General features: G+C 43.8%; 1 protein-coding gene across 3 annotated transcripts in view; it reads left to right on the forward strand.

The window, feature by feature from the left end:
* LOC120051067 (collagen alpha-1(XVIII) chain-like) overlaps positions 1-27,856 on the forward strand; it is an 89,176-nt gene that overhangs the window by 30,261 nt on the left and 31,059 nt on the right. For all 3 annotated transcript variants that reach the window (XM_038997688.1, XM_038997690.1, XM_038997689.1), the window contains exons 3-8: positions 16,647-17,194; positions 20,890-20,964; positions 22,097-22,189; positions 26,860-26,977; positions 27,174-27,214; positions 27,585-27,776. In XM_038997688.1, the coding sequence (XP_038853616.1) occupies positions 16,647-17,194; positions 20,890-20,964; positions 22,097-22,189; positions 26,860-26,977; positions 27,174-27,214; positions 27,585-27,776 (1,067 nt within the window). The remainder of the gene's footprint in view (positions 1-16,646; positions 17,195-20,889; positions 20,965-22,096; positions 22,190-26,859; positions 26,978-27,173; positions 27,215-27,584; positions 27,777-27,856) is intronic.

Raw genomic sequence — 27,856 nt, forward strand, 5'->3', positions numbered from 1 at the left:
CATTCATTAAGATGTTATTTCAACCAATTTTGCACGCTGGGCTAGACAGTGGTTCCCAAATGTGCTTTTGGAGTTGCCTTGTCGCCTACCAAGAAAACAAGCCCAGTGTTTCTAGCCAGGACCCAGTCTCAAACTGGGACCCGAAAGGAATTAGTCACTTCTGCTACTCACTGGGTTCTGAGTTGACCCACCATTTGGGAAGCACTTTGTTAGAGGATTACTGTCTAATTTCTTGGTGGGGAAATGGAAGTTTAATGTTTCAGGAGGACTTGAACCTGAGTGTGTGACCTTGTTATGGGGGTTGAAGCGATGGTTGGAGTGTGTTGGGTTTTCTCCTCAGTAGGAGAAGGGAAGTGGGAGTTTGGCCAGGAGGTCATTTCGATTGAGTGTTGTCAAACAGCCACAATCAGTTGGCGCCATGGAAACAATGGTGCTACACTGATTTAATAAATTGTGAGTGGACTGCAAGTGGCCCTCTTCAGACTTAATAGACTCCCACTGCAATGCAAAGCCAAGACAGATGGCATTGCTCTGGGCTTTAGAGCACATTACTCCAGCCCCCCTGAGATAGTTTTGATTTCTAAACCCGGGATCTACAAAACTTCCAAATGATGTATATGGACACGGATAACCCAGTCAGCTTACGCCAGAAATACTTTATTTTTACCAGGAAACGGAAAATAAGAAAAAAGGGTGGGGGGAGGGCGGAACATGTTAGGGGATATTCCGACACAGAGGGGGCTTCGTTATGACTCTGGAGCGACCATTGCAGTGTACTCCAAAGAAAAGCCCCTTATGGATGACTCTCTAGTCTTCAAGGGGTCATGGTATACTGCAGACCTCCCTTTGCAAAGCACTCCATCTGACATCGTTCCCTCTTTCTTCCCCTGAGAGGCTGGAATGGGGGGGGGGGGGGGGTTTGGAGGCAAGCTGCCAAAGAGTATAGCAATTTTAGCTGTACTACCATTTGCTCTGACACTTTGGTCAGAGAGGTGGCAGTACAGCTGGTCAAACAGAGAGGGAGACCTCTGAAGCAACGTGTCGTTTACATGACGGCAGCCTCATGCCCCCTCCAGCCATACACTACTGCAGCCATGATCTACTCAAACCTATTACCACTGACCTAAGCACCAGCAAGGGAGGAGGCAAAAGCATATAGCTAGCTAAGCTTGAAAGAACACTCTATTTTTGATTGGCACTCATTAATTTACCAATAATTTACTGGACTGTACTTTCATTTATTGTACTGTTCTACCCTGCTAGATTCTCAGCGAGCTGCTTTCAGTCTCTTTATACTCTCTTTGGTCCATTAAGGATTTGTTGCATAGTTGAGGTTTCCATGAATAAACAGACTTTCAATATCATACAGTATCACAACTAATACATTTTTGGTGCACATTCCATCCCAAACTGTTGAACATTGTTAAATCCCCCCCCAGACTTATTTTTGGTCTCTTGTCAGAGAATCCCACGCAGTTAACAGGTCTCCATGGATAGTATTTAAATAAGTTCTACATATAAAGGCATTTATTCCTATGTTCTTCATACACAATGCTTGAACTGTTCCTCCTGTTTTTTATGCTGCCTACAGATGTAGGATCTTAATTTGATCACTCTTTTGTTGCTGAGTATTTTCCTGCTGTGGAGGAAATGCAAACTTGTAGTATATTTGAGTTTTAAAAAGGCTTCGTTGCCCTAACAAAAAAATGCATCAACCCCCACAAAAATGTCCATTCATTATTATTCACGTAATAATTCACATTTCCTGTTGCTGCGGGGCAATTTTCCTGCTGTAGCAAACTAGCTCAAATTAAGATCCTACAACTGTACACTGCATGTAGTTCTTAAATCAAGGTGAAAGTGCCTCTCAAGACCAAAATTAAAAATCAAGAAAAATACTGCAAATCTCCCCCCACACAAAAGAGATACTGTTCTCCCACTGACACTATCAAAATGGTGACCAATATCTAGATTAGAGATAAAGACATCTGGAAGGCGGAGACTAGTTGTGAGGGAGCGTTATTATAAAGAGCTCTTTGGCCCTTGGTTTTTTGGCCCTTGACATTATGCCCAGACAAAGTTATCAGTAACCCCTTTCTTATAAATGTTTACTTATGTGGGTACGCCCTGTTGTGGAATGGGATTTTGGCCTGGATTTAACAAACTCACAGTGCCCCCTATTGGGCTTGGCAAAGTGTACTCTCTACTTTCAGACAAATCACTTAAGAACATGTTATGATTTCCTGTTAATTAACTGCGTGGGCTTCTCTGTCAAAGAGACCAAAAAGAAGTCTGGGGGGATTTAACAATATTCAACAGTTTGGGATGGAATGTGCACCAAAATGTATTAGTTGTGGGACTGTATGATATTGAAAGTCTGTTTATTCATGGAAACCTCAACTATGGAACAAATGCATAAATGGAGCAAAGAGAGTTGTGAATGTCTTGAGGTCATACTCTTTATTGAGGATAAAAGCTCATTTTCACAAATGGTTATACTCTTGTCCTACCACTTCTCCATGCTAAGTGTTGTCATTAGGATGTTGTTATAGCTCTGTTACAGGCTCTGCTGAAAATGGAGGTACACATCCTTTAACCCCTCAAGAAACACAGCCGTGCATCGTAAATCACTCACAAACACACACGCCCACGCCCACGCACACGCACACGCACACGCACACGCACACACACACACACACACACACACACACACACACACACACACACACACACACACACACACACACACATCAGACTGGGAGCCTGGTGTACTGTCAACAGGTTCTATCAATAAGGCGCACACACATCACACTCACACTCACACTCTGGCCCAGCCCCTGGCTGCTCCTGGCCCCTGGATGCTCCTGGCCCACACACATGCTGTAAAGAATTGGCTCTGCTAGGCTGCGTTTACACAAGAAGCCCAATTCTGATATTTTCCCTAAATATTGGCAAAAGATTCTGATCTGATTGGTCAAAAGACCAATTAGTGAGGAAAAAAAGATTAGAATTGGACTGCCTGTGTAAACACAGCCCTAGACTTTCAGACTCTTCTTGTGTCTTGACTGGCTGGCTGGCTGGATGTTATCTCCTAGTTAGTCTCACTCTGGCCAAACTCTTGGATCCACCAGACACAGCGGGTGTGGTAAGAGACTGTCTCCGTGTGGTCTGACAGCCTTTGTGTCTCAGGACTCCAGCATCTCAACACCATGGTAATTATGATTGAAATAGAAATCATTTAGCTAGGGTTGCCAGATTACTGAGGCCACTGCATTGCAGAACTCACTTTTCCCGGGTTGCCAGATTACCGGAAGACATTACAGCATATCCCCTCGCAAAGGTTCACGGATCGTTCGTTGATCTCAGCATCTGTGTTGCGGTAATCAGCGTTCAGAACCAAAATGTCTGACTCGCTATGTAGCCTCAGTAGACCTCACAGCGGTTAGTCATAACGTTCAGAGTACAGGCACCATCTTGTTTCTATAACAAACCACCTACTGTACAGACAGTCAGTCTGGACTCTGTAGTCAGAGACTGTAGCTACTGTAGACTGAATGACCTCGTTAGATAGATTCTCCTGACTAAGGTAAAACAAAAAAAGGGCTGCTGACATTCAAGATGAAGTCTGTCTGGGATGAGGGAGAAGAGCGAAGTCGAACCGCAGATGGTCGGGCCAAGTCGACCACTGGACCGTGGTAATGAGCGTGGTCAAACGCAGATGTTCATTAAAAAAAGTGCTCGACCTTGTCTGTCTGCGCGCTGTTTAATGTGCTCCCCTGTGCGGCAACAGCTCCTGCATTCATAATATAGGTTCCATTCAGTCAGCTGAGGTTTACATCTCACTCCTTAATTTGCACTCCTATCCAAGTACAACACACTCAGCGGAATGGGGTTGATTAGGTTACCCATATGCAGTAAGAAAGGGTTCAATTGAGACTTTGTACACTAGGTGGTAGAGCTGTTAAATATATAGCTTTTTCACAATCACTGCCAATGGTAGAGAGCCGTGTCTTAAGTATGTGTGGTCTGTGTTCCTGAAATGTTCAGTGTGTGTGTGTGTGTGTGTGTGTGTGTGTGTGTGTGTGTGTGTGTGTGTGTGTGTGTGTGTGTGTGTGTGTGTGTGTGTGTGTGTGTGTGTGTGTGTGTGTGTGTGTGTGTGTGTGTGTCTGGACATGTTTAACTATTCTTGTGGGGACTTCTCAAACAAAAACTTGACCAACTGGGGACATTTTGTTAGTCCCCACAAGGTCAATTGCTGTTTCTAAGGGGTTTAGGGTTAAGGTTCAGTTTTGGGGTTAAGGTTAAGGTTAGGGTTAGGGTTAATGTTAGGGTAAGAGTGCGGGTTGAGTTAGTGTTAGTGTTAGGAAAATAGGATTTTGAATGGGATTGAATTGTGTGCCCCCATAAGGTTAGCTGTACAAAACTGTGTGTGTGTGTGCGTGTGTGTGTGTGTGTGCGTGTGTGTGCGTGCGTATGTGTGTGTGTGCTCGTGCAATAACATGAATGTGTATGTGTGTATGAAAAGGCATGGGAGATGAGACCACCAGACAGCTAATGATATTCCACGTAACTGGATATTAAAAACCATTGTGTTCCCTAAGAATCACCTACTTTATGTGAAACTGTAACCCTAATGACAAAAGTTCCTCTCTCTGTGCTGACTGTGCTATCGGAGCTGAGCACACCTGAACTGGGGATTCCAGAAAGGATCAACTTTCTTGTCCTCACTTTGGTAGCCGCATCTAAATGTTACCGTTGGTTTAGAGTAGGCATGCATGTGCATCTTAACATTTAACATCTCCATCTCCCCTGAGCGTGGACTTGACCCTGCCCTTTCTGTTTCCTGTCCAGCCGGGTCGTGAGTCACAGTAACACATGGCAACGCTACTGTGGACGGCAATGCTACTGTGGAAACTCCCTGAAATTATCTTTTGTGTTCCCAACTTAATTTCCCTCCAATTACCTTAATGCACTTTGTGTTTTCCACCGGAAAATACTGTTCTTTTTTGTATCTGAAATGCACTTGAGAACACAATGTGAAGGGAATTTCCCCCCTTAACACGGAACAGGGGTTAATTGAGGACGTTAGGTATAAAATGTGGCTATTAAGAGTTGGCTTTGAGACCACACAAAGCGTCTGAGCACTGCCAACAGAGTAATGCTGTGGTGTCATGGAAGCTGTGATGCTAATGAAATCAAGCAGATGGGGCATGGAGATGGAGGTGGCATGCTACTCCCTAGTCTGCCAAGCTGCTTTTTTCTGTCCTTCACTCCATTTCTCTCTGCCTTTCTCTCTCTCTTTCTCTCTTTCTCTCCCCTCTGATTGCGGTCAAGCTTGAATCACTACGAATTATGCTGCCAACTGTGCCAAATAGATAAAGATATTTTAACTTCTCTTTTGTTTCCAACCATTGGGGAATGAATGATATTTGATATTTAATGCACTTGCACAAAACCCACAATGATAAATAACGGGCTTCAGAGTGAAAACAGACTTTGACTGCTCTTGAGTAATGGAGTAATACCCACATTTCTGTCATGTCAATTCATTCCAAATGTCATGATGTAATTTATTTAACAAATTGTTTTTTTGTTTTTTTTCTCAAGGGCTCTAGTTGGGCTTCTGGCAAAGTCTTGGCTGGCTCGTAAAGACATTAACAAAGAAAACAGTGCCCATGTTAAAACCTGATGGAAAAATGACTCTGTTAATAACCGACCCAGAGGGTTCGGCGATACCACGCCTGCATGGCATGAAAACAGATTGTTCTGCCAATTCTCACATAAAAACTTAATGGGGAGGTTTAACATGCTTTTACATATATATCACAAACAGTTTTTGGCAAAATCATGATGAAAGTGGCCATTTCAGGCCCTTTTTAGACCTATACAGGCCTCCTGTAAGACCCTATGATCCAGAACCATACATACAGACAATATCTTCATGTCATTATACTCTTATAATATGTCTATAATTTATAGTCTATATTCTGAAATACAATTTATTCAACATAAAAAATATTATAATTAATATTTCAATAGTACCCTTTTTTTATTTAGCTTATTTTTAGAGATATTGTTTGGAACAAACTACTCTTCAAACATATCACATTTCCGGAGTGGGCTCTACTTTTGAAGAAATTATACATTTTAGAATAGACATCATAGGTCATTAACCAATCACAGCCCTCCTGTAGGATTTCACATTCACCAAATTACCAGCAGAGGGAGGTCACTTTGAATCCATTTTCCCATTCACTGCGTTGGTGGCACTCATACAATTTATCATAGCAAAAATAAAAGCAGAGAGCCCACTCTGGAAATGTGATGTACTTGAATGGTATATTGTTTAAAACAAGATGTCTAAAACTTAACAGAATCAAAAAGGGTACTTTAGAGATATTAATATTAGTCATTTTTATGTCAAATAAATGTATGTGTAAAAATGTATTTCAGAATGCAGCGATACTCCATATTTTAGAGCAAACTGTTTGGAGTATAATGACACCAAGATGTTGTCTGTGTCATGTACGGTTCACAGATCATAGTGTCTTACAGGGGACATGTATAGGTCTAAAAAGGACCTAGAAGAGTCACTTTTCATCGTGAAAAAAAATGGTTTGTGCTACAAATATAAAAGTATGTCAAACATACTTCCTTCCAATTAAGTTTCTATGTGAGAATTGCCTGAACAATCTGAGATACAAACAAATATTTGCTGGCATGGAATCGCCCAGGGAAGTATTTTGTAGCCATTTGGTTATTTTCATACCAATTGAACTTTAATGCCTGTAAAAATAAAATTTTACATATAAATCTGCTTCTCCACTGTCCCAGTGCAGTGTTATTAGACCAAGGAGTTCTCGTACTGAGTTCATGGTGGAAAGAAGTCCCCCCTCTTCTTGAAGTATGGCTGACGTAAGCCACATGTATGGTGGCAAATATGAAGGCCATGGGAGTGATAACAGATTCTAGGCACTTCACCATTTTGTCAGCTCAGCTTGCTGTTTGCATTGTAACATTGTTGTAAAGCTGATGTTTACTTGAGAGTGCCATCAAAATGCTAAAATACTATGGAGTGATATTAATGCCAAAAGAATTCAATAATGTTGACTATACCATTGCATAGTAGTGTGACCATGGAGGCATTCTTGCAGCTGATTGGACAGAGTAGGTCATCAAAATCATTCCTTGACGTTCAGGGGTCTCTAGGGAGCAACTTCCGTGCTCCCTAGAGTACAGTTCTAAGTCCCATTTTCGTTTCTTGAACATGACCCACTTAACCATCGCTGGTGGGATTTAAATTCTTGAGGTTACCCTCCCTGGCCTCACACACTGGGACTTGGTACGTCTGCTTCCCACAGCAACTACCGTGCTTATGTTTTGAAACACATTATTTACTTGGTGAGACCTTTGACAGCTATTTAAATCCGGGAGGAAAAGTTCATCATGAATGAAATGTCAATTTCTCAGTCAGTTCCTCCCTCTCTACCTCCTTCCACTGTAACACTCACTATAACACTCACTGTAGCACTCACTGTAAGATCTAGCTATCAACTAGTTTCTAAGTCAACCACAACAGATTTGACTGTTCTGATATGACTAGGGTTGGAAAATCAACTTTTCCAAAATGTCATGGTTTTTCAGAAATCGTGGTTGAGGATGTCTGGTTTTCCTGCTTATTACCTCGTAACTCCAGAAGTCTTCCAACCAGGATTTCTGAAAAATCGATAAATGTTGGGAAAGTTACTGGAATTTTCATCTGGATGGGACCACATGATGGAGTTGGAAGGCTGTTTTTACAGCTGTTCATTGGCTGATCTCCAGCTCTCTATCTGTGTTTACACAGGCAGCCCAATTCTGATCTTTTACCAAATCATTGGCCTAAGACCAATTAGTGGATGAAGATCAGAATTATGAGTGTGTGTGTGTGTGTGTGTGCGACTCAGTGCACCTAATAGCAGAGCTATCTCAAATACAAGCCATCTTTCTCATCCTGTGACAGTGGTAGAATGGAGTTGCTCGGCGTCAGAGCCCTTATAAACGTTCCCCATTCATTCCCACTTAAGTGGTGAAAGCCTTTGATCAAGGCTAGGGTGCTAGGAGCTTTGCTGGGCACTAGGCTAATGCCTGTGTTGACTCACCTCTAAGCCTGCCGCTAACAGACAGGCCTTTGTGCTTACAGGAGGCCATTGCTCACCTGACCGCGTGTCCTCTCTCAGCTGAATACACAACGCTAACGTTTACCTAGCCAGCTAGCTCCTTTTTCCTGTTTTTCAAACCATGCGTGGCAAACATCACCCCCTAAACCGGGCTGTCACTCAAAACGAAGGACGCTGAAGGCGATGGCAAGAAGCATTTTGATCTTGTGAATGACTTCTAAATAAATTACGCTCTTTTCAATGTGAACACAAAACAAGTCCCGTCACAGGCTAACGTCGTTAAAGCGTGACATAATCCCTAGAAAGAAGCATTACTGTAACATGTGGTGTAGCCTAATCCCAGTGCCACAGAGGATACAGTAGAATTATGTTTAGACTGAGTGGCTTTGTTGAATTCTAGCCTTTGTGACCAATGACAGCATTGTGGTACCACAGATACGTGTGTGTGTCTGTGTGTTGTGTGTTTTGTGAAGTGATTTGAGTTATTGCATTGGTATCCTTTTTATTTAAATTAATTACTGAAGGTTTACTCATATAAAGCCATCACATATTCCATCTGGCCCTACCTATACTCCTACCAAGAATCTCATATCAGACTGGGATTAAATGGATAGTGCGAGATTTTCATTGATACCAATTGTATGTCTCTGTGTGCAGTTTGAAGGAAGTGAAAGGTAGTTTTGCGAGCCATTGCTAACTAGACTTCCAGTTATTGCACTGACGCTAGTTAACAACTTCCTTCAAACTGCTCTCAGAGATATAAAAACGGTATCCAATAGTTCACCTGACTCTGGGTAAGTAGAAAAGGGCTAAATTGACAAAATCTCGCACTATCCCTTTAAAGTTTGATTAAAAATGTCCCTCTCCCTCCACCTGGCAATCCATTCCAGGCTTAATGGAGGCACATGGTAGTGTAATGACTGTAAACCCCTGGACTGCTCCAGCTCCACTTAACCTGTCCAGAGCCTGTCTCTCACCACTGCCGTATTACCCCTCGACTCCTCCGTCTGCTGGGCCTCTCTCTGTCTGTAGTCTTCCCCCTATGCAGCAAGTGTCTGCGGATGGTGTCAGCTAGGGCTGCAATGATATACACATACGTGTACAAAAGCACACACTCGACACAAGTCCAGCACAAGTAAATGTACACACATTTGCACGCATGCACGAACCTACACACACACACACACACACACACACACACACACACACACACACACACACACACACACACAAAGATGCTTAAGAGATATTCATTCCTTTGTGAATTCTTTCCATTCTGTACTTGGCACTCCATTATTGAAGAGAGATAGCAGGAAAGCAGCTAGCTATATATCTGACTCCTGAAGGGCCAAAGATCCTCGTCCATGAACCCTAACTCACCTACTCTAGACTCGGTGCATTAGAAAGGCATTAAATGTGCCCTATGTGCCTGATCCTACACTCTCAGAAAAAAAGGTGCTATCTAGAACCTTAAAGGGTTGGTTCCAGGTAGAACCCTTTTGGATCCAAGTAGAACCATTTTGGGTTCCATGTATGACCCTCAGTGGAAAGGGTTCTACATGGAACCCAAACTGGTATTACCTGGAACCAAAAGGGGTTCTCCTATGCGGACAGCCGAAGAAGCCTTTTGGAACCCTTTTTTCTAAGGGTGTAACTAGAGCTCTGTTTACGTAACTCGAACGTTCACACAAATCTTCCGTAGACATCATTTGCATGACGTGATTGTGAAAGAGTGAGTTATGCAAGATGAGTCTTATAACCATGACAAATGACTTTTTCTCTCTCTGTCTATTGTAAAAATGTAGTTCAGTTTTGTGGCGAGCGTTTGTTGATAATTACTGTGTACTACTTACTGTGTCTTCAAAATGACCTTAAATGTTTTCACATCATTCAACACAGTGAATCTCTACTCCTCACAGATACTTTTTAAAGACCATGGCTGGTTGTTTCATTTCACAAACATGTTTCATTCACCTCCATGTAAGGCTTGACACCAATAGTCTGAGGATTTCTCTAAAGCACTAGCATATCTAAGACCATGGGGCATTTTCAATAATGCCCTTTTGAGGCCTGAACTAAATCAGTCCCAGGAGAAAGGCTTCAGACTTTTAAACAGTCTAGTAGTCTAGTATTAAAGTGGTTATTGTTTTGCATTCCTTTATTTGCTAGCTACAGCCCGTTGGGTGAACAAATGTTGTGGTTAGCTTCCTCTGTGGCCAGCTTGTAACGGTCTCATTTCCATGTCCAGAGGAGAGACGCATAGTGGGGCTAGAGTTGGGTTTAGAGGGACAAAAGGGAGTAAATTTTGACGATGACACACACATACACGCACACACACACACACACACACACACACACACACACACACACACACACACACACACACACACACACATCAACCCCCACACACAAACACACATACACTCCCTCCAAGCCATTGCATTGTCAGCAACTTAACAGTTTGTGAGCTGTCTTTAGTCTGATGGTGTGAGGGTTGAAGTCAGGTTAAAGGATCATGTTGTAACTGTACACACCAGTGTTTTACAGTATCATGCTACATTCCCCGTCAGAATGTTTCTGTCAGAAGTCCTCCAGTGATTGTTTGATATAGAAAGGGGCCTGTGGTTTCCTGTAGGCCTGTCCAAAGTAAACCTCATAATACAACTGTAATGGGATTAGTGGTGGAGTTTTGACTGACTGGGAAACCTGGCTTAACAGCAGGAGGTTAAGTTACTGAAACACACACACACACACCAAACCCACACGCGCAGGCGGGCGGGCAGGCATGCACGCACGCACACAAACACACACACACACACACTGACTTAGAATACCTAATGACGAGCTGCAGACCATACTATTTACCAAGAGATTTTTCATCTATATTTTTCATTGCTGTCTATTTACTACCACAAAGTGAAGCTGGCTCTAAGACCGCGCTCAACGAGCTGTATAGGGCCATTAGCAAACAAGAAAATGCACATCCAGAGATGGCGCTTCTCTTGGCCAGTGATTTTTATGCGGGGAAACTGAAATCCGTTTTACCTTATTTTTACCAGCATGTCACCCGTGCAACTAGAGGTGACAAAGCTCTTGAGAACCTTTACTCCACACTCAGAAACGCATACAAGGCTCTCCCTCGCCCTCCCTTTTGGCAAATCTGACCACAAATCTATCCTCCTGAATCCTGCTTACAAGCAAAATCTCAAACAGGAAGTACCGGTGACACACTCAATACGGATGTGGTTCGATAAAGCGGATGCTAAACTACAGGACTCTTTCGCTAGCACAGACTGGAATATGTTCCAGGATTCATCAGATAACATTGAGGAGCTTACCACATCAGTCACTGTTTTCATTAATAAGTGCATCGACGACGTTGTCGTCCCCACAGTGAACGAACGTACATATCCCAATCAGAAACCATGGATTACAGGCAACATCTGCACTGAGCTAAAGGCTAGAACTGCCGCTTTCAAGGAGTGGGACACTAATCTGGACGTTTATAAGAAATCCCGCTACGACCTCCGACGAGTCATCATACAGGCAAAGTGTCAATACAGGATCTAATCCTACTATGCCGGCTCTGACGCTCGTCGGATGTGGCAGGGCTTGCAAACTATCACAGAGGGAACAAAGGGAACCGCAGCCACGAGCTTCCCAGTGACGCGAGCCTGCCAGATAAGATAAATGCCTTATATTCTCGCTTCGAGGCAAGCAACACTGAACCATGCATGAGAGCACCAACTGTTCTGGAAGACTGCGTGATCTCACTCTCCGTAGCCGATGTGACTAACCTTTAAACAAGTTAACATTCACAAGGCCATGGGGCCAGATGGATTACCAGGACGTGTACTCAGAGCATGCACTGATTAGCTGCCAAGTGTCTTTACTGGCATTTTCAACCTCTCCCTGACCTTGTATGTAATACCTACATGTTTCAAGCAGACCACTATAGTCCCTGTGCCCAAGAACGCCAAGATAACCTGTATAAATTACTATCGCGCTGCGTAGCACTGTAGCCATGAAATGCGTTGAATGGATTGTCAGGGCTCACATCAACACCATCATCCCAGACACCCTGGACCCACTCCAATTCGCATACCTCCCCAACAGATCCACAGATGATATTTCTCCCACACTGCCCTCTCCCACCCAGAAAAGAGGAACACCTATGTGAGAATGTTGTTCATTGACTACAGCCCAGCTTTCCACACCATAGAGCCCTCCAAGCTCACCACTAAGCTCAGGACCCTGGGACTGAGGACCTCCCTCTGCAACTGGATTCTGGACTTCCTGACTTCCCGGAGGTCAGTGACCTGGTAGTGTAGGCAGTTGACCCTTTTATTTTTATTTTGCGCTGTCTCTATGCACACTCACAGGGCCTTACACACTCACGCACACTGACACTCCAACACACACAAACACTCACTTCATAATTTGCTTACACACATAAATGCACATATATGTATACCGACTCTACATACACACGCAAACCCACTCACCTACTGTACAATCATTATATACCCTGCTGCTACTCTGTTTATCATATATTCTGATGCCTAGTCACCTTACCCATACACAGTTGAAGTCAGAAGTTTACATACACTTAGGTTGGAGTCATTAAAACTCGTTTTTCAACAATTCCACAAATTTCTTGTTAACAAACTATAGTTTTGGCAAGTCGGTTAGGACATCTACTATGTGCATGACACAAGTCATTTTTACAACAATTGTTTACAGACAGATTATTTCACTTAATTCACTAAATTGACTGTGTCTTTAAACAGCTTGGAAAATCCAGAAAATTATGTCATAGCTTTAGAAGCTTCTGATAGGCTAATTGACATAATTTGAGTCAATTGGAGGTGTACCTGTGGATGTATTTCAAGGCATACCTTCAAACTCAGTGCCTCTTTGCTTGACATCATGGGAAAATCAAAATAAATCAGCCAAGACCTCAGAAAACAAATTGTAGACCTCCACAAGTCTGGTTCATTCTTGGGAGCAATTTACAAATGCCTGAAGGTACCACTTTCATCTGTACAAACAATAGTACGCAAGTATAATCACCATGGGACGACGCAGCCGTCACACCGCTCAGGAAGGAGACGTGTTCTGTCTCCTAGAGATTAACGTACTTTGGTGCGAAAAGTGCAGATCAATCCCAGAACAACAGCAAGGACCTTGTTAAGATGCTGGAGGAAACAGGTGCAAAAGTATCTATATCCACAGTTAAACAAGTCCTATATCGACATAACCTGAAAGACCGCTCAGCAAGGAAGAAACCACTGCTCCAAAACCGCCATTAATAAAGCCAGACTATGGTTTGCAACTGCGCATGGGGACAAAGATCGTACTTTTTGGAGAAATGTCCTCTGGTCTGATGAAACAGAAATAGAACTGTTTGGCCATAATGACCATCGTTATGTTGGAGTAAAAAGGGGGACACTTGCAAGCTGAAGAACACCATCCCAACCGTGAAGCACGGGGTGGCAGCATCATGTTGTGGGGGTGCTTTGCTGCAGGAGGGACTGGTGCACTTCACAAAATAGATGGCATCATGAGGCAGGAAACTATGTGGATGTATTGAAGCAACATCTCAAGACATCAGTCAGGAAGTTAAAGCTTGGTCGCAAATGGGTCTTCCAAATGGACAATGACCCCAAGCATACTTCCAAAGTTGTGGCAAAATGGCTTAAGGACAACAAAGTCAAGGTATTGGAGTGGCCATCACAAAGCCCTGACCTCAATCCTATCGAACATTTTTGGGCAGAACTGAAAAAGCATGTGCGAGCAAGGAGGCCTACAAAGCTGACTCAGTTACACCAGCTCTGTCAGGAGGAATGGGCCAAAATTCACCCAATTTATTGTGGGAAGCTTGTGGAAGGCTACCCGAAGCGTTTGACCCAAGTTACACAATTTAAAGGCAATGCTACCAAATACTAATTGAGTGTATGTAAACTTTTGACCCACTGTGAATGTGATGAAGGAAATAAATCATTCTCTCTACTATTATTCTGACATTTCACATTCTTAAAATAAAGTGGTGATCCTAACTGACCTAAGACAGGGAATTCTTACTAGGATTACATTTCAGGAATTGTGAAAAACTAAGTTTAAATGTATTTGGCTAAGGTGTATGTAAACTTCCGACTCTCTGGTACCGCACGGCAAGCAGTACCGATGCACCAGATCTGGAAATAACAGGACCCTGAACAGCTTCTACCTCCAAGCCATAAGACTTCTAAATAATTAACCATATAGCTACCCAGACTATCTGAATTGACCCTTCGCACTTTAAGTCTTTTGACTCATCACAAACTCTGCTGCCACTGCTTATTATCTATCATGTTGCCTAGTCACTGTACTTCTTCCTATATGTACATATCTATCCCAATTACCTCATAGCCCTGCACATCGACTCAGTACTGGTACCCTGTGTATACAGCCAAGTTATTGTTGCTCATTCTGTGTTTATTCCTTGTGTTATTATCTTTCAATTATTTTTATATTTTTCTCTCTGCATTGTCGGGATTAAGCATTTCACTGTTAGTCTACACCTATTGTTTACGAAGCGTGTGACAAATACAGTTCGATTTGATATGACACACACTGATAAAGGATGTTCTGGCTCGGGATTGAATGTGTTTTAAATAGTGCTTAATCCACACTGTCTTCTCAAAACCTCACATAGGAGATACTGTACAAAGCACATTTCCCTCAGAGTCTGAGGTTGCTCCGTTACCACATTGAATTGGACTCAATATTATCATTTATTTGAATTGCATAACCTAAGCAAGACGAATTAGCTGTTATGTGCACTTAATGAAATAGTGCGGAGACTGTATAACTGGGCTATACTGTATGTGCAGATGGTAACAGTCTAGTCCCTGCCAAAATAATGCAGTGCTCTGAGTCCAGGCCGCATTACACACTCCTCAAAATGCAATGACCCACTTAGGAAAATACCCCCGAGAGAGATTCCTAAGGAACGACGGATGACCACTTGGATAGAAAACAGTCATGGATAAACACACACACACACACACACACACACACACACACACACACACACACACACACACACACACACACACACACACACACACACACACACCCACGATGCCATGCACCCATATGGCTAATTAGCAACATGTGTATGTGAAGCTAGCAGCCAAACCTTCCGTTACGTAATGCCCCAAAACTGCTCCCAAACACCCTCTAGCTAACGAATCAGGGGGATTTGGAGTGTTAATTAATTGATCATTCATTCTAGTGGACTTTATTCTGGCACTGTGGTTATATTACCCCACAATTACTTATAGCGCTTCTATCATGGTATTGCCCAGTAGATTGAGACATTCTGTATGCACACTGAAATGATTAATCTGTGACTTGAAGTGAATCTGATGTACTTGCTACTTTGATGGTGATGTCTTAGTCCAGGTGATGTTTGTTCCGTCTGGGCCAGGTCTCTATCACTCCACCAATGATGATGTCATACCTGGTTCCGTACAGTATGTTGGTCTTGCGTCATGGGAACCTGCATCTGCCAAAGAATGCTGTGTGATGTCTCCAGCTGCTCCCCCATCTGTTGTTATGTCACTGGGTGGGCGAGGAGCTCCAGGTGACAGGACTATTTGGAATTTTGGCCTCTCTTCAATGACACCAGTAAAACATGCACTCAGACCAAGGGTTAAGGTTTATTAGCGACACTGGCTTGAAGAAGCCTGAGAGGTGATGGCCATTAAAGACTGCGTGAAAGCATGCCTATCTGTCTGTGTTTCTCTATGGGGAGCTAGCGCTAGCCTAACACTGTGGGTTAGCCTAGCGGTATGGGTTAGCCTAGTGGTATGGGTTAGCCTAGCGCTGTGGGTTAGCCTAGCGGTGTGGGCTAGCCTATTGGTGTGGGTTAGCCTAGCAGTGCTAAGCCCATTTTACAGGAGCAGCCTGGACCCGGTGTGTGTATTAGTCTACGCTAATGCCTTCCAGATGAACATGCCTTATCCTGCTATACAGTCTCACAAAACGGATGATTGTTCCACGGGTTCTCCCTCCTAACGAGGAACATGTGTGGTGGGGAGTGTGTGTGAGTGTATAGAGATGCGTGTGGAGAGGGACTGGGATGGAAGGAGTGAAGTATGGTAATGCTTCCACATTCTCATTCTCTTGGAAAATTAGGTGAAACTGTGGCAGATTTGTAATCCATTTGAAGCGGAAAGTAATGGTTGTAAATAAAAGCACAAGCCAGATCACCTTCACAGTGCAGAAAGAGAGATGAGGGGAGTCAGTGCAGTGCAGCACAGTTTGCGGACGAATTTGTCATCGGTATTAATATTCATAATCATGAATTCATTGTGAACATACACATAACTAACTCATCAGGTCTTTATATGAATGAATGTGCTATCCTATCCATGCACTATGTCATATTCCTGTCTTATTCATGTGATTTAATACAGTATTTGATTATGTGTGTTTCAGAGCGGGGCTCCCAGGGCCAGATAGACCTGACCGAGCTGATCGGCGTTCCTCTCCCCCCATCGGTCTCCTTCATCACAGGGTTCGAGGGCTACCCGGCCTACAGCTTCGGGCCCGATGCCAACGTGGGCCGCCTCACCAAGTCCTTCATCCCCGACCCCTTCTACCGCGACTTTGCCATGACCGTCACCGCCAAGCCCACCACGCAGCGCGGTGGAGTCCTCTTCGCAATCACCGACGCCTACCAGCGGGTGGTGCACCTGGGGGTGGCGTTGAGCCCCGTGGAAGATGGGTCTCAGCGGGTGCTCCTTTACTACACCGACCCGGGGGATGGGAGCACCAAGGAGGCGGCCAGCTTCAAGCTGGGTGACCTGACGGGGAGGTGGGCTCGCTTCACGCTGACGGTGCAGGGGGCGGAGGTGCGCCTCTACATGGACTGTGAGGAGTACCACCGCGTGGCCTTCCAGAGGAGCCCGGAGCCCCTCACCTTTGAGGCCAGCTCGGGCATCTTCGTGGGCAACGCCGGTGGCACAGGGCTGGACAGGTTTGTGGTAAGTTGACAGGTGGGGTTTTGTTTTTGTGGTGTTCTTTGCTTCTTTTTGTGTATGAGTGGAGGTGTTGGGGGGGTTCTTTTACGTTGGTTAGGCCTATAGTGTGTTTGTGTTTAGTGTCCTCTGCTTGGTTTTCATGCGCCTGCGCGTGGTTTCTGTTTGGCTCCGTGGTTGCTGTTTGGGCCTCAACCCTTCCAGAAGGAAATCAGATCTCGGTCTGATTCAAATGTTCGATTCCATAATGATTTTCCTCAGCACTACAATGATTAAATTGAGAGTGTGCCCCAAACCCAATAGTAATGAGTCCCAAAACAGACTGTTCAGAAGTGGTCATCAGGGCTTGCCACAGGCTGGCAGCATGACTCGCCTCCATAAGCTTTGAATGACTTCACGGTCGATTGCCTGGGAAAGAGACAGTAGGGTGAGTCAGTGTGGAGAACTTGACTAAGAGCTGGGCTCACCACTTCTGCTGACCTCATGGTCAGCCATTTTGATTTTAAGGCATGAAAAACATGACTGTAAACCCTGATGCAACATAATGGCAATAGCAGAGGATAGAGGACTGAATGACCTATACATCTTTATAAGATATACAATAAATGCTATAAATTAGCATGTGAATGCTTGTGGAATGAACATATCGTGCCACAAACCAGTGTTCACCTAGCCGGAGAGTGTTTACTTAACTCTGGATTTGTTGTAAAATGTTTAGATGAAGAGAAAATGGACATTGCTTAACTAGTTTTCAGTCAGACTGCGTATGTGTGACTCGAACCCGGCTCTTCTGCGAGCCACAAGACTGTTATCCCATTGACCTAAATCCTAGGCATTGCAATGCAGTTTATTTCACCCTTAGATATAAAATAACCAATCAATTGCTACTTCCACTCCACCATACCACTACTTAATGTTGTACTAATCTGAACAGAATGGATGAACTAATAAATCATTGCCTGCTTCAGGTTGAAAGTGCACCAAAAAGCTATTTTCAAGCAGCTATTTTCCTCTCATTAAAGTTTCATTGGAGCGATGGGTTGGTAGATTCCGAGAAATACAGTTAACCTAGGGGAGAGGAGCAGGGAACTCTCTCTCTTCCAACCTGCTTGTTTCAACCTGCACCAGCCTATCTCTTCCAACCTGCTTGTTTCAACCTGCACCAGCCTATCTCTTCCAACCTGCTTGTTTCAACCTGCACCATCCTATCTCTTCCAACCTGCTTGTTTCAACCTGCACCAGCCTATCTCTTCCAACCTGCTTGTTTCAACCTGCACCATCCTATCTCTTCCAACCTGCTTGTTTCAACCTGCACCAGCCTATCTCTTCCAACCTGCTTGTTTCAACCTGCACCAGCCTATCTCTTCCAACCTGCTTGTTTCAACCTGCACCAGCCTTTCTCTTCTCACGTAGCACCCGGGAGCAAAGCAGACGTCTCGCTGATCAGAGCCTACCAAAATATAAATCACTCTGTGTTCATTGCTCATCTTCCTTTAGTCCTCTCTCTTTCTCTTGCTCTGCCAAGAGCGTGCGTGCGCATGAATGTGCGGGTGTGTGTGCGTGAGTGTGTGCGTGCGCGTGCGTGTTTGCATCCGGGCAGCCAGGGAGTCATGGTAGTCATACCATACTGGTTTGGGACCAGTGGTCTTCAGTAACAGCCAGTTCTGATAGTGACTCCCATGTTTCTTTTATTTCTAAATATCTTTAAGCGTTAGCTAAAATCTTGCGAAGATACTTTGTGTAACCCTGACGTAAGCAGCATATGTTTTAGATGTTCTACTTGATAGGACCATTCATTGCATAACTTATCATCACAACACAAGACCTTCGCGTCTGCTGCCTTTGCAACGGTTACTTGGTTCCAACAGACATGGTTGTTTATACAATGTGGTGGCTTGTGCTGTGAGGAAAATCCTCCTCTTGCTGGGTACCAGTCGGTGTCTGCTGTAGCCAGCTTGTTGTTACCCTGCCAAACAGTGTGCAGAAAAGTTTAGTCAGTCTAGCCAATGCTCCTCAGATTACAGGCAGGCCGTGTGATAACGTTACTGATCCAGTAAGGTCTGAGGAAGAGAGAGGTACACCACTCCCCCCTCCTCCTCGTCTGCAGCCAGGAGACAATCCTCCCCGTCTGCAGCCAAGAAAATCCAGCTCGGCTGAGACATTGCTCTCTGTGCCTTTGGCAACATCCCCATCCTCATAAATCTAAGCTCACTACTCCCCTCCGCCACAGGGATGCATACTCTTACCATACTAAGTGTACCCTCTAGCTGAGGGTAGCTGATTCTAGCTGCTTTTATATGTGCCTTGTTTCATTTACTTCAAATGTCCCTTTTCTAAAATAATGTGTATTTACAAGTTGCATTTTATTGTTCCGATTTTACTGCTATATTTGTGTTTACTTGATCGTGTCAACTCTGTTTACTTCATTCTTCTGCTGTTGATGCTTATTTTTGTGTTTATGTCTGCGTCCTGTTAGATTAGTAACACATAGCCAATCGTGGACATGGATCAAACAACACTATTGGGGGGGCGATGCTCTGCAGCTGACCCGGCGCTACTTCCAGCCTCTCGTACAGTATGTACTGTTTGTGTGTGTTGCGTCTGAGGAGTCGGGATTAACATAAAACAGCAAAAAGAAGAATATCCGATTCACATTGGACAGTATAGTTCAATTCTATTATTTTGTCTTTGCTCAGTTATGTCATCGTAGGGGTGAAAAGCAATATCAGTAGTCTACCGTAGCATTCAAGCAATATCACAGATCAGGGGTGGGATTCGACCCTTAGAGCAGCTTTTTTCTCGCCCATCAGGCACTGGTATCACACACAGCGAGCAATGCACACAAACACATACAATCACATGCAATCACACAGCCGCTGATCAGTATGGGTCAGCAGCACCCCCTATAGTTCACAGCTTCAGTGTTTAGCAGGGTTTCCCAAACTCGGTCCTCGGGACCCCAGGGGATGCACGTTTTGGACTTTGCCCTAGCACTACACAGCTGATTCAAATAATCAACCAATCATCAGCTGAACGCGATTGATGGGAGTGTTTCCTATTTGGAAGGTTCACTGATCGCAATGCGTTTAATTCAAGTTTAATTCAACAAAATGCTTGATTGTGCTGTACCGTACTCTTCTTGCGTCCTTTTTCTATTCAGAAAAGCTCATGAAACTTTGAAGGAATCAGAGCTCGCTGTTGCATGGCACATTTGTTGTTTATCTGCAAACTCTGTTTACAGCATCAACACATGGACTTGATTTGGTTGACCCAGATTGATCCTGCCTCTCTTCTCCCCCTCTCCCCTCCACTTGTTTCCTAGAAGATGTGTTGGATTAAAAACAGGTGTTTGTCCTCTGGATAGAACCCATAAATAGATTTACCAAGCATGCCTTTGTCCATTTGCAACACTCGTGTTATTCATTGCTAGAGTGGATCTATGTTCTGTTCGAGTTATAGCAGTTTAAAGGTTGCTTGTCTTGAACAGTTATTGTCAGTAAGACTAGAGGCACCTGTTCGCCATACTTGAAATGCTGATTTCAAGTACGCGCGTGCGTGTGTGCGTGCAAGGGCACAAGGGTTCATGCATTTACTGTGAGTGTGTACACTAGTGTTATTGTGACTTACCGTCTCCCCCCTCTCTCTCTCTCTCTCTCTCTCTCTCTCTCTCTCTCTCTCTCTCTCTCTCTCTCTCCCCCCAGGGTTCTATTCAGCAGCTGGTTCTAAAGGGGGACCCCACAGCCCCAGATGACCAGTGTGAGGAGGACGACCCCTATGTGAGTGTGTCCCCTTAATCCCAATACTCTACCTTTAAGGACAATTCCACCCAAAAACTATATTTTGGTATTTGGTTCATTAGTCCATTTACTATTTGCACTCCCCCCTTTGCACTCCCCCTCCCCCTCTTACACCACTCCTACTCTGTGTTGTCGTCTATGCATAGTCACTTTAATAACTCTACCTACATGTACATACTACCTCAACTAACCGAGCCCCCGAGCATTGACTCTGTATCGGTACCCCCCTGTATATAGTCTCGCTATTGTTATTTTACTGCTAGTCTCGCTATTGTTATTTTACTGCTACTCTTTAATTACTTGCTACTTTTATCTCTTATTCTTATCTGTATTTTTTTGAAACTGCATTGTTGGTTAGGGGCTCGTAAGTAAGCATTTCACTGTAAGGTCTACACCTGTTGTATTCGGCGCATGTGACTAATAACATTTGATTTGATTTTATATAGTTCCAAAAAATGTTTTGCATGTCAGCAATCAAGTTTTCAAGATATGTAACTTTCCAAATATAGATGGTATTTCCGCCATACAACTATCACCTATGAAATATTTTCAAATGAATCATAAAGGAAAGAATGCAATGAGAGGCTATTTAAGGCTGTTGGAGTAGTATTTGTGGTTAACACCAGAGACAGTGGTAAAGCATTGTACAGGGGCTAGCCTAGCTGCAAGGTTCACTGATATCCTCAAAGCTTGAGGTAGAAGTTGCCTCCAACAGGTGTGCTTGGATCAGATGACTCCACCCCCAATACTAAAACTATTATGAAAATCTTAAATCTGACCTTGAATCAGCACTAATGGGCTGAACTACTACCTACTCAAACCTGAGAAAGGCTCATGATGAATGGGCTCATCACCCCCTCTTGTGGTTGTGAGAGAGCTTCACAGGACTGTGTGATAGTGGTCTGCAGCCTGCAGGGCTTTACAGATTGTTTTGGTTGATTAGATTTCTTTGTATTTTTCCCCCTCTGTTTTTATCTCTGTTTTTTAAGTATTTCCACATGCATAAGCCTGAGTTATTGCTACTTGGAAAAGCATTAGATAATTGGCTTGTGATTGAATATGTAAAAAAAAAAAAAAGGAGATTGCAAATTCCATTGTTATTCTCTTTCAGGCATCTGGGTATGGGAGTGGAGACGACTCCTTCGATGACACAGAAACTATGGATGAAGTGAAGAAGGTAGTGGAGGAGAGAGAGTACATTATGGTGAGTATCACACACACGCACACACACACACACACACACACACACACACACACACACACACACACACACACACACACACACACACACACACACACACACACACACACACACACACTCACACACGTACAGACCCAACCATGTTCAGTATATTAACATGTAGATATATTTTATCCCACAAGGATAGTTTACGAACTACTTCAATTGAAACGTCAACAAAATGTACACCTTCTAAATCCATACTTCCACAGTGTTTTTACAGTACATCCAGAATCAAAGGGCCTGGGATCAATCCAATTCAAAAATGTCCTCCTAATAGGGCCAGTTAGGTGGGAGACGTGGAGCTATGCCGTTCCTCCTGCCAGGTTCTCCATGTGAGAAATGCTCTTAGCTCAGCCAGATCTGGCCTGATGTTCTTGGACCGCGTCTGGGAGGAAAACCTTTCCTCTTCTGAATATCAGCTGCTTTCTGACACATCTGTGCTCCACTCCCCCATATCTCACCACAGCCATTTAGATAAGAACACATTGGTTATTCCCAGAGATAGAAATTAAGCTAGCTCGTTTGATATGGAGTCTATTAGAAAAGGTCAGAGTGAGTTCTGCATCCAAAAACATGTTACTGTCTGTCTCACTCCCACTCCTCTGCTGCATCCTTCTGCCCGTTTGGAGTGAGATGTATTGGTCTTTAGCTTGAAGGACATTTTCATGCCTCAAAAAATGATCTAAAGTTGACAGACACATCCCATGCTATATGTCGTGGAGATCATGCTTTGTTGACAAGATACCTTTGACACTGCCTTCCGTCATCTTTTCAGTGCATTGAACTTTCACATGGACACCAAGCAGACTGCTTAACATCACAACTGCTTAGTCATTCACTGATGCTTGGCAGAGTTTCTCTTCCAATATCCCATTAGCTTTTCTCTCTCCAATTACCAGGGAATGGATATGATCTGAAAGAATGTGATGAGATCAAGAGTTCAGTAGGAGAGACCACACAGTGTGCAGGTCAATGGGAATTTTCTAGGACACTTCAGGGAAGCACACTTCTAAGTACAAGGATAGTAGTAACCCAACTTTGAAGCACCACATGGTTGTGGTTAGTTAGTTAGGCAACACACTACCAAGGTTACTTACTTCTCTCTCTCCCCTTCTCTCTCTCTCTCTCTCTCTCTCTCTCTCTCTCTCTCTCTCTCTCTCTCTCTTTCTCTCTCTCTCTCTTTCATTATCTCTCTCTGTCTCTCTGTCTCTCTGTCTCTGTGTCTCTCTCATTCTCTGTTTCTGTCTCATTCTCTCTCTGCCCTTCTCTCTTGCTGTCTCTCTTTATCTCTCTCGCTCTCTCTCTCACGCTCTCTGTCTCTCTCCCCTTCTCTCTATTGCGGTCTCTCTGTCTATCTCTCTCTCTCTCTCCCCCTCTCTCTCTCTCGCTCTCTCTCTCTCTCTGTGCCCTTCTCTCTCTTGCGGTCTCTTTCCCGCTCTCTCTCTCTCCCTCACTCTCTCTCCCTGTCTCTCCCTCTCTGTCTCCCTGTCTCTCTCTCCAGCTGTGTGTGAAGGTTGGACTTTGTGTGGTCTACACTATCCTCCCTTCCTTCTCCTTGAGGCTGCTCCCACTCACAGCTTGCTTGTGTCCTCTTTCCTAGCTGGCATTGGGGTAGACTCAGGAAGGGTGATTTGGCTAATGGGGATTTTTGGGATTTTCTGAGGGAAAACTGGTCCTAGATCTGTGCCCATGGGCGGCTTCATCCGGGAACATAGGATGTACTGAGGCAGGGGAAGTTGTCTCTGGCATTCCAAGTGTGCTTGTGGATCCGGTCCCAGCGTTTTCCTGCATAGCTGGTTTGGCAGGGCTCCTGGTCCGTCAGCCCACACACACACAAACACATTCATACACACGTATGCATGCTCACACATACAAATACAAACATAAACACACACACACACACACATACGCATAAACACACATCCACATACATAAGCTGTGAGCCAGAGAAAGAGAGACAACACACCATGCAGCACCTCTGCCCCCTACTGGAAAATAGTATGAATTAGGCAGTTTGAGAAGGTTTGAATCCTAAGCAACCTGCATAGACATTGTTTGAAGTACAGTAGACCAACATAGCTACTGTAGTAGGTCAAAGCTGTGGGCTGGAAAACCTTGGTAGAACATGGGTGAAGTAGGCTCACTGGTGCTCATGTGAATTTCCTTTTTCAGCTTTCTTACCTGCCTACTTCTCACTTAAAACATATTTTAGCATTTTATTTCAAAAATGTATTGAACATAATACAAAAGGACACGCAATCAAAACCACAGGTCACAATTACAATAGAGGATCAAATTACATCAAATGATTTTGCAACATCAGAGTATTGCCACAGTTGTAAATGTGTAGTTTTAAGTGTTTACAATTACCATTCTATTACTACAATGACTGTTTTATACAGCCACCTCCAACCCCCACCCCGCCACCCCTGCCACTTTTTTAAAATATGTTTTCAGAAAAAGGAGGTTTGATTTTCAGAAAAACATATATAATCCTGACAGGGTCAAACCTAACAGGGTGGACATTTGGAGCCTAAATTAGTCATAGCTCTGTGGGTGATTGAGATTAAGATAGCATAACGGTAAACACTTGAAGAGGATTTAACTTCTATATGAAATGTATTTTGTCATTTTATGAATTTTCTCTATAATTTAGCTTAACAGGGTGGAAATGTATGAGTGAGGCAAGCAGACTAACATGAAACATGTAAAAATAGATGTATATTTATTTAGCTTTGCACCATTGTTTTCCCACCAAACAAATAATGACACTTCCTGAACCACATGTCATGGTGGTAGGGGGCTGTTTTCTTAAAGGAGAATTACTACAAACTAACAGGGTAGAAAGTGATATCAGGGACACACAGAAAGGGTTAAATACAATAATAATGAATACAATAATCATGGAGAAAAAAAACGTTTTGATGAGAGAGATTTTAACTAGTACTATAAAATAATGAAGAAAGATTGTATTATTTTATGGCTTATATTTCTTGTAGAAGTTGATGAATAACACCCGGCAACATGGCAAAAACGCCTACATCCACTGAAAAAAAGTTTTCCAAATGCATAAAAAGTCCTTTTCAAGATCCATATTTTTTTGTTTTTAAGGTAAAGCACGCCTGACCTTATACTTAAAAGTTTTGGAATTCACCTTTTACACTAAAAAAGAGGTGATATTTCCTGGGGATAGAAAAGGCACCAGGTGGTAGGTGGACCCACTTACCTGAAAACCGCATGGCCCGCATGGACCCACTTACCTGAATACTTACCTGAACATACTTACCTGAACATACTTAGCTAAATACTTACCTCAACATACTTACCTGAACCTGAACACACCTGAAAATACTGTAAAGCAGTGGTTCCCAACCTTTTTAGATTACTGTACCACCAACTGAATTTTCCTGGAGTACCCCCTCATTTTACAATTAAGCCTATGGTCTCATGAGTCTTCTCAAGTACCCCCTGTGGATGGGCCAAGTACCCCCAGGTGTCCTAGTACCCCTGGTTGGGAACCACTGCTGTAAAGTACCTTCAGTTTGATGGCTAGCTAACTACCTGTGAAAGGGGGATACCTAGTCAGTTGTACAACTGAATGCATTCAACTGAAATGTGTCTTCCGCATTTAACCCAACCCCTCTGAGTCAGAGAGGTGCGGGGGGCTGCCTTAATCGACATGCACGTCTTTGGCGCCCGGGGAACAGTGGGTTAACTGCCTTGCTCAGGAGCAGACCGATATAGTTTTACCTTGTCAGCTCGGAGATTCGATCTAGCAACCTTTCGGTTACTGGCCCAACACTCTAACTGCTAGGCTACCTGCCGCCGCCTCAGCACCTCAGCTTCCATAATCTGATTCTTGATGTGGATGTGTTCCAGGATATTCTCAAGGAGACACTTGTGAGACTGTTTCTTCTTGAGAACTTTCATCTTTCTCAAAGTGGCATTGTATGCATGAATCACCTTTCTATCTACACACCTGACCGTTTTCACCACCAGAGCTTTCAAAGTTTTTATTTTTGTCCTGAAACTCATTCACCTTGTTCTCCTTTTCACAAATATCCACAATCAAAGAATATGTATTTTTCACCAGTTTGCTGTTATACTCTCTCATGATGGGTTTCATTCCAGCTCTTGTTGGAATCCACAACAACATGGTAGAGGCAACAACATCAAAATCATACTCGCTGTCTGCCAATGGTGAAGATCACAGGCTCAAACTTTCCAGTGGTGTCAATGGCAAACATTTTCAAGCCTTGGGTTCAGAATGTGTTCACAAGAGTTGATGAAAGTTGTTCAAATAAAGTTATGTAATAATCCACCAGAGATCCAGAAAAGTCATCTGAATCTTATATAGTTTGCCCAGTAAGGACTGAAAGTAAATTCTGAAAATGCAACAAATTATCATGGCAACAATTCAACCAAACATTCCAAATTCTCAGGTCTCCTTGATACGAAATGCAAAGCCATAGCAACAATGCTTTAAAACAATTCAAACAAACGTTCCAAATTCTAGGCTTTTCCTAAGGCGACAAAACCAATCTTGCAGAACATGATGAATCTGACTCTAGCTGTATGTTCAAATGATGCATTGTTTAAAATGTCTTCCCGCTCTCCCCCTACCCCCTCAGCCAGAGGAGCCAATGATCGCCCCTGTGCGTGCCCCTCCCACAGAGGCATCGCCCAGTGACGATGAGGAGGATGCTGGCGAGAGCTCAGGTCAGGAAGTGGAGCTGACCGCTGAGAGAGGTGAGAGAGAGGCATGGAGGAAGACTGTACACAATTTATTAATTTATGATCATTTGAAATGAAAATCCACTGCATGAACATGTTACTATCCCTTGTGGTATTTACATGAAGAGCCACCAGGTGGCGGTAAAACATGGTGAGGCAAGGAGCCATATACTGTACATTTGTATTGATGATTTTGTATCTTTGGCCACAGGACCAAGTCAGACAGCGGATGCAGCCTATAGACCAGGAAGTGTAAGTATCAGTTGTTGACTTGAATGAATGAGATTGAATAGAATGTAACTGAAGACCTGGAGTGTGTTACCTGATCTATAGAAGTGGTTGTCAAATCTCTCGTTAGTTGTAGTCCTGAACTAGCTCATCTGATTCACCTAGTCAAAGGCTTGATAATTAGTTGACAAGTTGAATCAGGTGTGCTAGCTCAGTAGTTCAAGTACATGGAGTGGCTGGGGGTCCTGGAAGAGAGGTTTGAGAACCCCTGCCCTATTGTACCTGACGAGCCATCAATAACAAATCATTTATTGCCAATGTACCAGATATACCACACTTTGCTAGCTTGTTCTAAAACATCCTTTCATGGTGTGAGTCTACTCTCTCCCTCCAGGCGACGCCCAGTCAGAAAGGAGAGCGAGGAGACCCAGGGCCAGCCGGACCCCCTGGCTCCCCCGGCCCCCCAGGCCCGCAAAGCCCATTAGGCGATGGCTCCTCTGGGGAGGGAGAGCCAGGACCAAGGGGCCCCCAGGGGCCTCAGGGACCAGCAGGAACACCCGGAGCACCCGGCAACGACGGCCAGCCAGTAAGAGCCTGTTTGTTAGCACAACATCCCCTCCCTTCACCACCTATTGATCATGTTTATCAGCACTGTATTGTAATTGG

The sequence above is a fragment of the Salvelinus namaycush genome, chromosome 7, assembly GCF_016432855.1.
Source record: "Salvelinus namaycush isolate Seneca chromosome 7, SaNama_1.0, whole genome shotgun sequence".
Taxonomy (NCBI): domain Eukaryota; kingdom Metazoa; phylum Chordata; class Actinopteri; order Salmoniformes; family Salmonidae; genus Salvelinus; species Salvelinus namaycush.